Here is a 13,105-nt window from a genome sequence, read left to right as displayed (position 1 = left end):
TTTTAGAGGCTAGGTTCCAACCCAAATGGGAACATCTATATTGCTATTTTTAGCCCTGTAGTGCAAACCGCACAAGCCCAAGTCAGTTGACCCAGGCTCTGAGGCTTGCTTTTTTTTTTTCACTGTAGATGTACCCTCAGTTATATACTTGTTCAAGATGAACTGAAACGATTTTTAAAATTCATATCATTAAAAGGAGAGAGATGTAGACTTAAATTTCTAAATAAATATGTATAAAGGAGAAACATTTAAAAATATATGTTTTTCTTAATCATCGACTAACACTAAATTAAAAGTTCTGTGGGTTTTTTGTTAGTTGATGAGATGGCTAATTTCTAAAGCAGCATAAAGATTGCAGCTGTCTGCACTGTTTTAATTGTTTGTAGTGATAACTATTCCATAGGAAGTATAGACTGCTGAGCTCTGATTGAGCCAGTAATAAGCTGTTGTCTACTTGTTCATTCCTCCCACCCTTGTAGTTAGGCCATCTTTGTATTTCATCAAAAATGAAATCTCAAGTTTTACTCACTAGCTGTCATGTAACTTGTTTGTTAAACTCACCTTGTTCTCCTTTTTAAATTAGGTGCTGATGAATTTTTTGATCCAGCTGCAGATGCCTCCAGTATGAACACATTTACAAAGAGAGATCATGTGTTTGCTAAATTAAATCTCCAGTTGCACGGTGGCACTGTCACCTTGTTGCATAAAGAGAAGAGGGCTCCCTGTATAAATGAAAGTGCTTTCATGCAGCTGGAATTTTCAGGTAACATATTTCAAATTTTGATAGTTGTCGTACCTAAAATAGGACGAGAGCTTCTGCTTTATAAACAATGCAGCCACTCATGACTGAGCTAATGTCATGGAACAGTACTGAAACAATTCAAGTTCAGATCTCACTTCCCTTGGTAAGCCTGTGTTTTGTTAGTTTGTACATTTACCGTTTTAATTATTTTAGGATTGAAGCAGGTAATTGAGATTGTGAATACGAAAGTGATTTATTGAACTTTCATTTAAGTTTTATTATGTAGAAAGTGGTAATAAATCTTTTTACTTTGACATCTGATTACTGTGAAACTGTTCAAATTTTATAACTTGATTTTTTTTTCTGGTATTTAGTCCTGAGTTGAGATAATAAATTTCTGGAAATAAATATGCAACAAATGCTGTTAGTAATCTATTCCAAAATGCATTTTTCAACATTTTGATGCAAATATTTGCAGACACTTCTAATCACATTACTTGCAATAAATAAATAAATCCCCTTATGTTACAAGAGCTTTAATTCTTAAATTTGAAGAAACGCTTAGCAATGAGAAACTGATGGTTTAAAAGGCTGTCAGTGAAGCATAACTGTCCAGTCTTAGCTCTTGTCTTGTTTCTTAGCTTGCTTGTGAATATGTCAGATGACACTTGTATCTCTCATCCATAAATAAATTTATTTTCTCTAGAATGCAATATAGCCACTTATGTCTTTATTTTTCAGGTGTAAAGATCTTAGCAGAATCCCTTCCCCGCAGAAATTCTTCCCTTCTCACAGTTCAACTGGGTGGCCTTTTTCTGCGAGATTTAGCAACAGAAGGAACCATATTTCCTGTTCTTGTCTTCCCGAATCCTGTATGTAGAAGAATGCAATTACATCTTGATATAGTACTGTTGCCATTATAGGATTGGTATTTAAATAAAAAAAAGTAGCAAAACATGAATATAAAAATACTGATGTTAATCTTCATATGTATGAGGCATTAACATCATAAGCACAGAAGAAAATCTATAAACTGGAAAATGTCTGAATGATGTTTGACTTTTTTTCTCTGCAAGGATCCCCCATAGAGCTCCTTCCATTTTTTAATCTTTGGGACTGCTGTTCTGGATATTTATTATTCAGAGCCAGTTGTTGGACTGCTGCTTAGTTAGCTAGAGAGTTGTTTGGTTTTGCATTATTTACCAGCTCTCTCCCCCGCTGCCCCCTCGAAAAACCTTTGTTCCCATGGAAAACTTGCTTCAGTTGCATCTAGTTCTAGACCACAAACCTAGGATCCAGAAACTTTTCTTCTAGTATTGTCACTGAAGAATTGAAGTGTTTCTACCAGAGTTGGATGAAAGATTTGATTTTGCTTTAGCCTTGAAGACTTGACGTCTATTAACTATAATTAGTAGAAATGTGATTTCCACTTGCAATTTTTATTCAGACATCAGCTTGTTGACTAAGAAGGATAGCTTTTCCTTCTTATATGTTGCCATGCAAATTGTTTTTCCTTTCTTTCATTATTGGTTATATGAAGAAAAAATACATGGTATAATGGCATTATAATAATAATTATAAATCACATAGCATTGTAAAATTGGCAACAAATATAATAAGGAAAAACACAACTTAAATTTGGGTATGTACATTAAATGGCTTATTTTTATGTTCAGTTTGATGGTCTTCAATTTTGTTGTTGTTGTTGTTCTAATTAGCAAAAAGAGGTTGGCTGCGTCTCTTCCTTTGGTCTCCAAACTTCATCTGCGGAAACGACTAATCAGAGCACTGGTAATATTTTCATTTTGATGCCTGATCTGAGCATGCAACCAGATTATGCATTTGAAAAACGTATTAGTGAAATACTTAGGCTAAAAAATTTCAAACATTGGTGCCTAACGTTAGGCTCCTATTTCCATATTTAGGCTCTGAACATGCATAGAGAAACTTGCAGGGTATCTTCCACACTGAAGTCAATGGGGCTTTGCATGGGCTCAGAGATCCACCTTTGCAAAGCAAATTTGCAAGATTGGGTTGTTATGCTCCTAAATAAATGGCTTGATTTTGATAAATTGAACTCAGGAGGAACTGCAGATACTCAGCATCTTTGCAAATGAGGCTTCTGCTTGAGTTAGGAACCTAACTTTTAGGTACCCCGTTTTGAAAATTTTAGTTGTTTAATTGTAGACAAATACTAATTGCCATATTTGGGGTCAGGAAGGAAATTCCCCCATGTCAGATTGGCAGAGACCTTAGGGGATTTTTGCCTTCCTCTGCAGCACAGGGAATGGGTCACGTGCTGGTTTCAACTAGAGTGGATTGTCTGTAACTTGAAGTCTTTAAATCATGATTTGAGGACTTCACTAACTCAGCCAGAGGTTAGGGGTATATTACAGGAATGGGCGAGTGAGGTTCTGGGGCCTGCGGTATGCAGGAGGTCAGAAAAGATGATCACGATAGTCTCTTCTGACCTTAAAGTCTACGAATGTTTGTTTATTTTTAAATTGAGCTGCTTTTGTTGTACCAACATGGCCATATCTATTGTAATTTAAAAATTTTAAATACTAAAGTATGAGTGATCATCAGATGTTAATCACCCGCATGCAAATTAAAAATTTATTTTTATACCCTCCATAGTGCTATTTTAGACAGAATTTCTTTTAGATTCTTTTGTTATCTTGATTCAGATGCAGACCCCAATGCACCAGTATTTGAGATGCTGTATGAGAGAAACCCAGCCCACAGCAATTTTGAGAGACGCCTGGAAGTCAGTACCAGACCTCTAAATGTTATTTACAATCCACAAGCCATTAAGAAAGTAGCTGATTTCTTCTACAAGGGAAGGGTTCATACCTCAGGTTAATCTTTTTTTGTTTTATATTTTTTTCATGCCCTATTTCTTCTCTCAAATTTGATTGATTTCTCATATTTACTATGGTAAAGCAGCAATAAGAGTTTCTATTGTAAATTCAACTCAAGAAATAGTGCAGGGCTTCTCTTGATTTCTGAAGTAGAAAGGATATGCCTTCAGGATATCTCCCTACACTTCCACATTTAATTTACTACTCTTGTAGATGCCACATTATCACAATCTGTCCCTCTCTCAAGTCTATCGTTGCCACTCTTGGATTTTGTCAGAGGGAGTCTCTTCCTTTTTACAGTTGCTGTGTGTCTTCTGTAAGGATAGAGCTTCCCTGAACTAATCCTTGCTTGTCCTGGGGACTTAAGACCTGAGCTCGAACTTTGTCAGCTGCTTTAGAACTTCAGCTCTGTATGTTTGCTTCTGAGGGCTGAAAGGGTGAGAATAAGGAGCAATGAATGATTCTTTTTGAGTCCTTAGTGTTTGAATACTAATGGTTTGATAGCAGCAAGATATGGGACAGGCCTAGTATAGAAATAAGTTTTCCTTCCTTTTCACAAGATCAGAATGTTCCTCAAGGGATATGGATACAATTAGGAAGGATTTTGGCTGCCTCATAGCCTGCCCTTAAATTCCTGTGAGTATATTTAGTCAGATTTTGTTCAGGAAATTAAAATGGAAGGTGTGACCCGCAGTAATGATCAGACAAGGATTTAAAAAATCCTTTGTTTGCTTAAAAGCTCTGTTTTTGCCAAATAATCATTTGTAATACAGTTAGTGTTTAGGGCTGTTATTGGGAATGGTCACTCCAGGCTATAGATGCAATTTTTGGCTGTCTGTTATGCACTTTCCTGGAAAAAATAACAACTTAGTTTACATTTTTAACATTTTTATAAATCACAGTAAATAAATTCTCACTTCTTCCTGATTCAGCAATATGTGAACAAAATTATACATAGTTAGATTTGTATCTTTCATACAGGTTTTGGATATCAGTCTGAGCTAGAGCTGAGAGTGGCTGAAGCGGCTAGAAGACAGTATAACAAACTAAAAATGCAGACAAAAGCTGAAATCAGACAAACGATTGATCGTTTACTAGTGGGAGATTTCATTGTAAGTTTTTTCTCAGAAATGTGTTTTTATTACCTTGCCTTTTATATTAGTTCTGAAACATGGAAGGGAGCCTCAAAGTTTCCCAAATTTCAAGTTTCCATTGAAATCAATAGAAGCTGTTGGGTGTTAAGTGTTTTTGGAAAAATTCTCTCCAAGTATGTAGTAATCATCTTTCAGCTGCTCTTGGAAACTACTTTGCCCTTCCTAAAAATTGAAGGGTAACTGTATTAGTAATGTGTATGTCATAAGTAGCTATTATAACAAGAGAAAAAATTAAAAGATCTTTTCTTTGAGAAGAAAATATTTGGGCTCTGATACTTTTTCATAAAACTGTCAAATGCATGTTATGCTTATACAGGTATCTTAGTATCAGTGGAGATTTGCTATTTGAGCTTCATAATTTGGAGAGGATTGACTCTTGCATTTGTTTTGTGAATGGGGAAAAAATATTATTTTATTTTCAGGAAAACAGCAAACGTTGGACAGTGTGCCTCGATATTTCCGCCCCTCAGGTGATCTTTCCTGATGACTTCAAATTTGTGGACCCAGTGTTAGTAGTATTGGACCTGGGGAGAATATTACTTACCAATTCTCAAGGTATGACCTGAAAATAAACTGTAGCTGTTTATATGTATAAGGTAGAAACACACTTTTTTCTACTGTAGCATTCTTCTATTTGCCTGGGCACACATATAGTTTTAGTAATATTAATACCATATTTATTGGGGAAGGTTGGGAGGGGGTAAACTTTAGTCCAGGGCTGGCCTTACCTCTGCAGGACCTAGTATGAAATCTGAAGTCTGCCTGTGGCAATTTACATCTGTAACCTGAGTTCCGGAGTCGATGAGGAGGGCGTTCGGGGATCGATATGTCGCGTCTCATCGATACCCGGTATGGCGGGTAGTCTGGACGTACTTTAATGTCTCCTCAGTGGAAAATAGTATGATGCTGATAAACTCTACTGTCCAAGGTAAAATCCTGATCCCACTGAATTCAATGGGAGTTTTGCCAGGATTTCACCCTCAAGGTCCTTAGACATACCATTCTACCTCTTTCTAGCATATCGGGAAAAAACAATTTCTGCAAGGTCTTCACAGCTTTTTTTAGTAACTGCTGCATTATGGATTGAACTGGGCAAACTCTGAGTAAACTATTTTCACAACATCCATTTGGGTTCCTGAGTAAGGTTTAAAGAGGAATTAGATTCTTTTGAGTGACATGATTTTTCTCTCCTCTCGTGCTGCTTTTAAATCTCACAGAAACATAAGTGGAAATTGCAAGATTAGTCTTTTACTGATTCTCTTCTATGGACAGTAAAGTTGGTTAGACACAAGGGTTGATCCCATTGAAGTCAATTTAGTGTGAATTAGCTCACGTCAGTGGTCCTTGAATCAGGCCCAAAGTGTTGTCAAATGCATCACATCAACATAGGAAAAAATATTTTCCTGTAATTTCCTTCAGTAATACTAGTAATATATTTTAATAATAGATTAACAAATTCACAAGTGCAATTTAAAAATTTTTTTTTTAAATGTTTCTGTCACTTTTGCACCACGTGCAAGAAATATAGTGGTTACTTTTCTTTTTGCATTCTTACTGTTATCAAATCTAGCGATAAAAGATCGGGGACTACATGAGTATTGCACTTGACAATTTCTTGACCATTGTTTAAAATCAAAACATACAACAAGGTCAATATTTTAGAAGTATCCAAAGGAAAACAATGTATGATTTTGATGAGTCCCTCCTTTTTAATCTACAGATGAGTCTAAAAAGAAGAGTGCAGGTGGTTTGTCATCAGAGGTCAATGAACTGAGTGATAATGAATATAAAACACCTCTTGCAACTCCTCCCAATACCCCACCTTCTGAGGCCACCACAAGTAGTGGAATCAAAACATCTGAATTGACTGGAGTAGAAATCAGTGAAGAGCAATTACAGGCACACTTAATGAGTAAAAAAATGTATGAGAGATACACGTTGTCATTTATGGATCTTCAGATCATGGTTGGACGAGTGAAAGATAACTGGAAACATGTTCAGGATAGCGATGTGGGTCCAACTCACGTGGTAGAAAAATTCAATGTTCATTTGCAGTTGGAGCGTAGATTGATATACACATCTGATCCAAAATACCCAGGAGCTGTCCTATCTGGGAATTTACCAGACTTGAAAATACATATCAATGAGGATAAAATATCAGCTTTGAAGAATTGTTTTGCAAGGCTGAGTACATCTGAAACTAAGTCCCCAGATGCTTTACACATAGGGAAAGAGAAGATTTTCACAGACGTCGATCAACGTGGAAGTTTGCATGATTCTGTAATGAATTTAACACAGAGTGTTATGATGGTTGAACAACATACTAGGGAGGTTCTTGTAGAGTCTCAACTTCTTTTAGCTGAATTTAAAGTTAACTGTATGCAGCTAGGTGTTGAAAGCAGTGGGCGATATATCTCTGTACTCAAGGTTTTTGGCACCAATGCCCATTTTGTGAAGAGGCCTTATGATGCAGAAGTGTCACTAACTGTTCATGGCTTGTTACTGGTTGACACTATGCAAACATATGGCTCCGATTTTGATCTTTTGATGGCTTCTCACAAGAATCTTAGTTTTGATGTTCCGACAGGAAGACTTCAAGATAGTAGGGCACAGTCTCCTATTTATGGACCAAATGAAGCCTATCCAATTGATGTGGCCAGTTTGACAGAGAAATGTGCAGCAGCCTCAAATATTTCATCTGGTAATTATGCAAAGGATCAAGAATCTTTGATTAAATTGGAATATCAATTTGTGAGTGCAGAATGCCCATCAATGAATTTGGACAGCACGCTCCAAGTGATATCCGTGCAAGTGAACAACTTGGATATCATTCTTAACCCAGAGACAATTGTTGAGCTGATTGGGTTTCTCCAGAAATCCTTCCCAAAGGAAAAAGAAGATTCTAGCCCTCAACCTTTAATGATTGACTTGGAAAGAAATTTCAGGGAGCAAGAAACCTTTCAGTCTACCCATGCACGAAATATAGAAGTAGCAGTGGATATTCACTGGTTAAATATACTCCTCCTTAGGACAGTTGGAATGACAAATGGAGAAAAATATGGCAGAAAAATTGCGACAGCGAGCATTGGTGGCACCAAAGTTAATGTCTCCATGTGTAACAAGTTGGATGTAAATGGCTCTCTTGGCTGCTTGCACCTTATGGATCTGACACAAGATAACGTTAAGAACCAGTATGTTGTCAGCATAGGGAATACAGTAAGGTATGAAAATCTCATCAATGATATTGGCTACTTTGAATCTCTATTTGTCAGGCTTCATGAGGAAAGTAGCCTCCCAGATGCTTTGAGCTTCAATTTTGTAGAGCAGTCAAAAGAAGAATGCTCCCTGAACCTCAAAATGGCTTCTTTACATTACAACCACTCAGCTAAATTTTTGAAAGAACTAACTTTATCCATGGATGAATTGGAAGAGAATTTCTGCAGCATGCTGAAGACAGCAGCAACAAAAGTTACCTCTGTCCTGGCAACTAAAACTGCTGAATACAGTGAAATGGTTTCTCTGTTTGATACAACACCACGATCAAGAGACCCTTTCAATTTAGAAGATAATGAAGAAGATGGGTTTGGACCATCATCTCTCAAAACTGATACCATTAAGCTTATCTTAAACGTAAATGTTGAGTCACCAATTGTATCAATACCTCGCAAGCCAGGTAGCCCTGAACTGCTTGTAGGACATCTAGGACAAATATGTATTCAGAATTTTGTGCCAGGAGAAGATGAGTCTAGAAGTGACAGACTGCAAGTTGAAATTAAAGATATTAAAATGTATTCTTTAAATAGCAACCAGTTTATGGTCAGGAAAGAGTCTGCAAGTGAGATGACTCAGGGGTTACACCCTCCTTCAAGTACTCCCAGTGTTACTAGCCAGGAGGAAGCCAACTTTACTCGTCATGATTTTTTTGAATCATTACATAAAGGTCATGGTAAGTAACATGAAAAACTCTGGCTTCTTTCTTTTGACTAGCAAGTAGCGTTAAAACCTGAGTGTATTTAAATATCTGTTTAAAAAGAGGCTCTTCATAAAATGTGCTGCTTGGGAATTTAATTACAATGTGAACAAATTCACATTTATTTGTATCCAGATTTTGCACTCCTAATCTGAAAACTGAATAGTTGCCTCCATGCACAGCTTTGCTAAAATATAATCAGAACTACAGTTAAAAAAAAAAAGTTTTTAGAGCAACTGAAAGATTCAGAATTAGATCAGCAAAAGCAGACTTATGTTGTCCTTTCTGGGCTGTTCTTATTCAGTCCCATATCAAAAAAGAGCCACTGTCAGTCTCCAGGTAATAATAATATTCCATGGTGATGTAATTTTTGTCTTTATTTTAATTTGACAGTTACGTTTCAGTATGATGTGATTTAGTATTTAATACTGTTGATGTTGGGAATAAAAATGTAAGTATGTATATCTTTTAATAACAGCTTTCCACATTCTGAACAATACCACTATCCAGTTTAAATTGGAAAAGATCCCAATAAACAGAGATTTAGATTTGATGTTCCCTTTGAGTAATGAAGACATTGGAATATCAGGCATTATGAGAATCGAGGGGAAATTTGTCAACCCTCTTCAGGTATAATAATTTAATATTTACCAGTATTAATATAGATGTTTTACTCCACAGTTGAATATAACAATTTTTTTATTAAAGGGCCTTTTTTGGCGATCTAGAAGAATAATGTCAGGGACAGGGTTGTTTAGGGAACTGGAAAATGGAATATAGAATTCTACCTCTATATTGCCAGTTCAAATCTAACCCAGGGCAATGTCCAGAAGTTAGTACCATAAGGCATTTTGGTAGTCTGCTTGAAATGAGTTGATGGTTTTTCATTGCTAGTCATCCTCCGTCCACAGCACCAAGAACCCACCCTACCATTGTCCTAATTGGCATACTTGTTAGGAATCTCAACAAAGATCAAGGATTCAATAATGTAACAGGGTTCATGTCCTGCCCCTCTTCCCTGGGTCCGCTTTCTACCCCCAATAAGCCTCAGACAGGCTTCAGGATTGTGCAACACCTGTGTCTTTATTTACTTCAAGTTATCCCACCACCAATGTCTGTCTATCTACAAACTTTACAGGATTATCACCTCCTTTACAGGCAGAGTCAGCCTTCAGCTAGGAGACCTCCAGTTCCCTCCCTGACTGACTTCTCCCTGGCTGCCCCCCTGCCTTCTGGCTCCCTCCCAGCCTTTATAGCCGTTGGCTTGTCAGGCCAGCAGTTGTTGCCAATCCTCAGGCCAGCATCAGGCCTTTTCCATCAGCCCCAATCTGTTTCTCCTAATTGGAGCTAACTGGGCAGGGGCTAATTAGGTGCTTTTGCACCAGCACTCTGCTACAGACAACAATAGAAAGTTGGCTTTCCTCTCATCCCAGAAGTGTTTCCTCAAGGTCAAGTTGTTTGGGCTGGTGTTGGGAAGCTTATACTGTTTCTGCCCATGCTGTACTTGTTCTGTCGATTTAAGCAGAAGAATTAACTCTTCAGCGCTGTCATTCTGGTAACTTTCACCAGCATTAATTTTAAAAAATCCAATTCCTGCAAAAACTATGGCATGAAGTGGCGTTTAGAAGATCAAATTGTTTCTGTAATTGAACACAAAGTTATCATTGATCAAAAAATTATATTTTTCTCTTTGGATTGAATCCCCTGATTTTTAGTTTGGTGTTTCCAACACAAGCTTTATGCTACTGCAGATGTTGAAATGTTGAATTTGTTGAACTGTTCAATTTGTGTACCAGTTTCTGTGCTGTAGGCAGGATCTCTCTAGTCAGGCCTATGCTGGCTTCAATCTGAAACAGAATGTAGTGTATTTCAAACATTCCCCATGAATTGACCCCCGCGTTGTTTTTAAAAAGGCTAATCCTCTGCCAGTGACATTGATTAATTGTTGTGGAAATTATGATGGTGTGACACGGAGGATTATGACTTCATGTGAAGAAGCAGCTGTAGAACAGATAAAATGTTAAGCATGTAAATGCCTTTTTCATATGAATGTTCTTAAAATCAAGTAACAGTGGTGGAGGTGGTGAATGGATTGAAGCAAAGTAGATGCACCTAAGCAATATTGATTCTGAGTAGAATGTTTTTTAAGATTTGCTACATGTTGTTTTCAGAACTTTAATACAAGTTGATTGTTGGGGCCTAACATACTTGAAACAATGATATTTTAACATTAAGAAAATGTGGAGATGTTTTTTACACATTTGCTGAGCTTGGAAAATATTAATAGATACTAGACTTATGACTGTTTGTTTTTTAAATGCAGGTGGTGTTAGCAAAACATGTATATGAGCAAGTTTTGCAAACCCTTGACAATTTAATTTACAATGAAGATTTGAATAAGTTTGCATCCAGTTCTACATCTTCAACTTGTCCTAGTTCTCCTTCAGTATCGCTTCGCAGTGTAGGCTCAGAGTTCTCAAATGAACGGAAGGAGAATGGATTGTTCAGCCATTCCAGCTTTTCTGCTGCTCCAAACAAGTCAGTGCCTGTTAGGGAAACAAAATCTTTTACCCAGATTCAAGCAAACTTTTGTATTTCAGAACTCCAGGTTCAATTATGTGGAGATCTTACACTTGGAGCACAAGGTCTGGTTAGCTTGAAGTTTCAGGATTTTGATGTTGAATTTGCTAAGGATCATCCGCATACTTTATCTGTTCAGATTACCTTGCGTTCTTTGCTGATGGAAGACCTGTTGGAAAAATGTCCAGACTCTATGCATAAGAACCTCATGGTGTCCCGTGGAGCACCCAAACCATCCAGTTTAATGCACAAGGAATATCTTTCCCAGTCTTGCCCTTCAATATCCCATGTGGAGTATCCAGACATGCCACGTTCCCTCCCCTCCCACATGGAAGAAGCACCAAATGTCTTTCAGTTGTACCAAAGACCAACTTGTGCCTCCCGTAAAGCACACAAAGAAGATGCTGATTCTGAGTATCCTTTGACTCCCCCACCTTCTCCGACATTAAACAAATCCAAGGTGCCTTCTGGAAAAAATAACTTTGATGATTCATTGGTTCATATCAATATATTCCTAGTGGACAAGAAACATTGTGAATTTTCTTCTCGCTATAACAAAATTAACCGTAGTGTGGATGTTGACTTCAACTGTCTAGACGTTTTAATAACTTTGCAAACCTGGGTGGTGATATTGGATTTTTTTGGGATTGGATCCACTGCTGATAACCATGCTATGAAGCTGCAGCCTGAGGATATTCAGCAGATGGTGAAGTCGGAAGCAAGTATTCTATCAACTTCTGAAGTTCAGGATCCTGTGAACACCAAGCTGAACCTTAAGGTACTGGAAATACAGATGCTGGATGTTGACCATGTTTGTCTCCATAATACATTGCTTTATGCAAATTTTAGTTGTATTTTAATTCAAGTTAACATTTTATATTTACAGCGGAGATCATTCATATGTATCCTATGCACAATATATCTAAAACCCATGTGGTAACTCCCAATTATACAAAAGTTTTTGGAAGGAAATACAAAATCTTTGCAAAATAGGGGATTAATAATAATGAATTTGCATTTTATGTCAATTTAGGATAAGGGAACAGATTTGATTGTTAGAGAAAAGAGTTTTGGATATCCAGTGTTTGGAATACTGGAGTTTGCCTGTTCTGTGGTAATCAGAGTAAGAGAGACTGTCAACTGTTCTGTAGTAGGAGAGTAGTCAGAGCCCCAGTCCCACTCTCACCTCTGCAAGCCTTATGGGACACATCAGGAAGGCTTCCTACTCCCGGCTAACCTTATCTGGCTGACTGGACCCCCAATAACTCATCACCCCCCAGCCATCCCAGATAGCTTATTATGCTCGGCAGAATTTGATGAATACCTAAATAGGGTCATCCGCCCGTGTCACGGATGAACAAGCCTCATAAGGGGAGAGGTTGGCTTTGCTGGGTCCTCAAAGAGCATCTCAAGAGTCACTGATGGCACCATGACCCCCTTGAGGCTTGTATGTTCCACTCAAGTGGGCAGGTCTGAGGGCCCCTGCCAAGCCTTAGGACGCTTGCCCGGGTTACGAATTAAGAAGGCCTAATGAGTCTCCTTAAAAATTTGTGAAGGATGAGTGTTTGGGAGACCTCTGAAGAATCCTCCTAAGGAAGATTGGGGGTTAAGCAATGGTCCTCAAGGCTTAGTGGAGCCTACAATCCTAGAGCTAATGTGGGTGGTTGATTGAAAATCTTAAGATCCCTAAGGTGCAGCAGGTGCTCAGCCAGCTCCCTAAGACTTGCACTCAATGGGAGTTGAGAGGCTCCCAATGAATCTCATAAGACTAATCAGGTGGTTGTTGTACCCGTTTAGG

General features: G+C 37.8%; 1 protein-coding gene across 11 annotated transcripts in view; it reads left to right on the top strand.

Annotated features, from left to right (window-relative positions):
- Positions 1-13,105, top strand: part of VPS13D (vacuolar protein sorting 13 homolog D) — a 191,016-nt gene that overhangs the window by 17,663 nt on the left and 160,248 nt on the right. For all 11 annotated transcript variants that reach the window (XM_030537965.1, XM_030537973.1, XM_030537971.1 and 8 more), the window contains 9 exons: positions 584-763; positions 1,484-1,614; positions 2,461-2,533; positions 3,430-3,600; positions 4,585-4,715; positions 5,180-5,312; positions 6,478-8,703; positions 9,206-9,357; positions 11,051-12,085. In XM_030537965.1, coding sequence (XP_030393825.1) covers positions 584-763; positions 1,484-1,614; positions 2,461-2,533; positions 3,430-3,600; positions 4,585-4,715; positions 5,180-5,312; positions 6,478-8,703; positions 9,206-9,357; positions 11,051-12,085 — 4,232 coding nt within the window. The remainder of the gene's footprint in view (positions 1-583; positions 764-1,483; positions 1,615-2,460; positions 2,534-3,429; positions 3,601-4,584; positions 4,716-5,179; positions 5,313-6,477; positions 8,704-9,205; positions 9,358-11,050; positions 12,086-13,105) is intronic.

This window comes from Gopherus evgoodei, chromosome 18 (assembly GCF_007399415.2).
Source record: "Gopherus evgoodei ecotype Sinaloan lineage chromosome 18, rGopEvg1_v1.p, whole genome shotgun sequence".
NCBI lineage: Eukaryota > Metazoa > Chordata > Testudines > Testudinidae > Gopherus > Gopherus evgoodei.
Note: the sequence above shows the minus strand (reverse complement) of the source record. Positions and strands in the feature narration are given on the sequence as shown.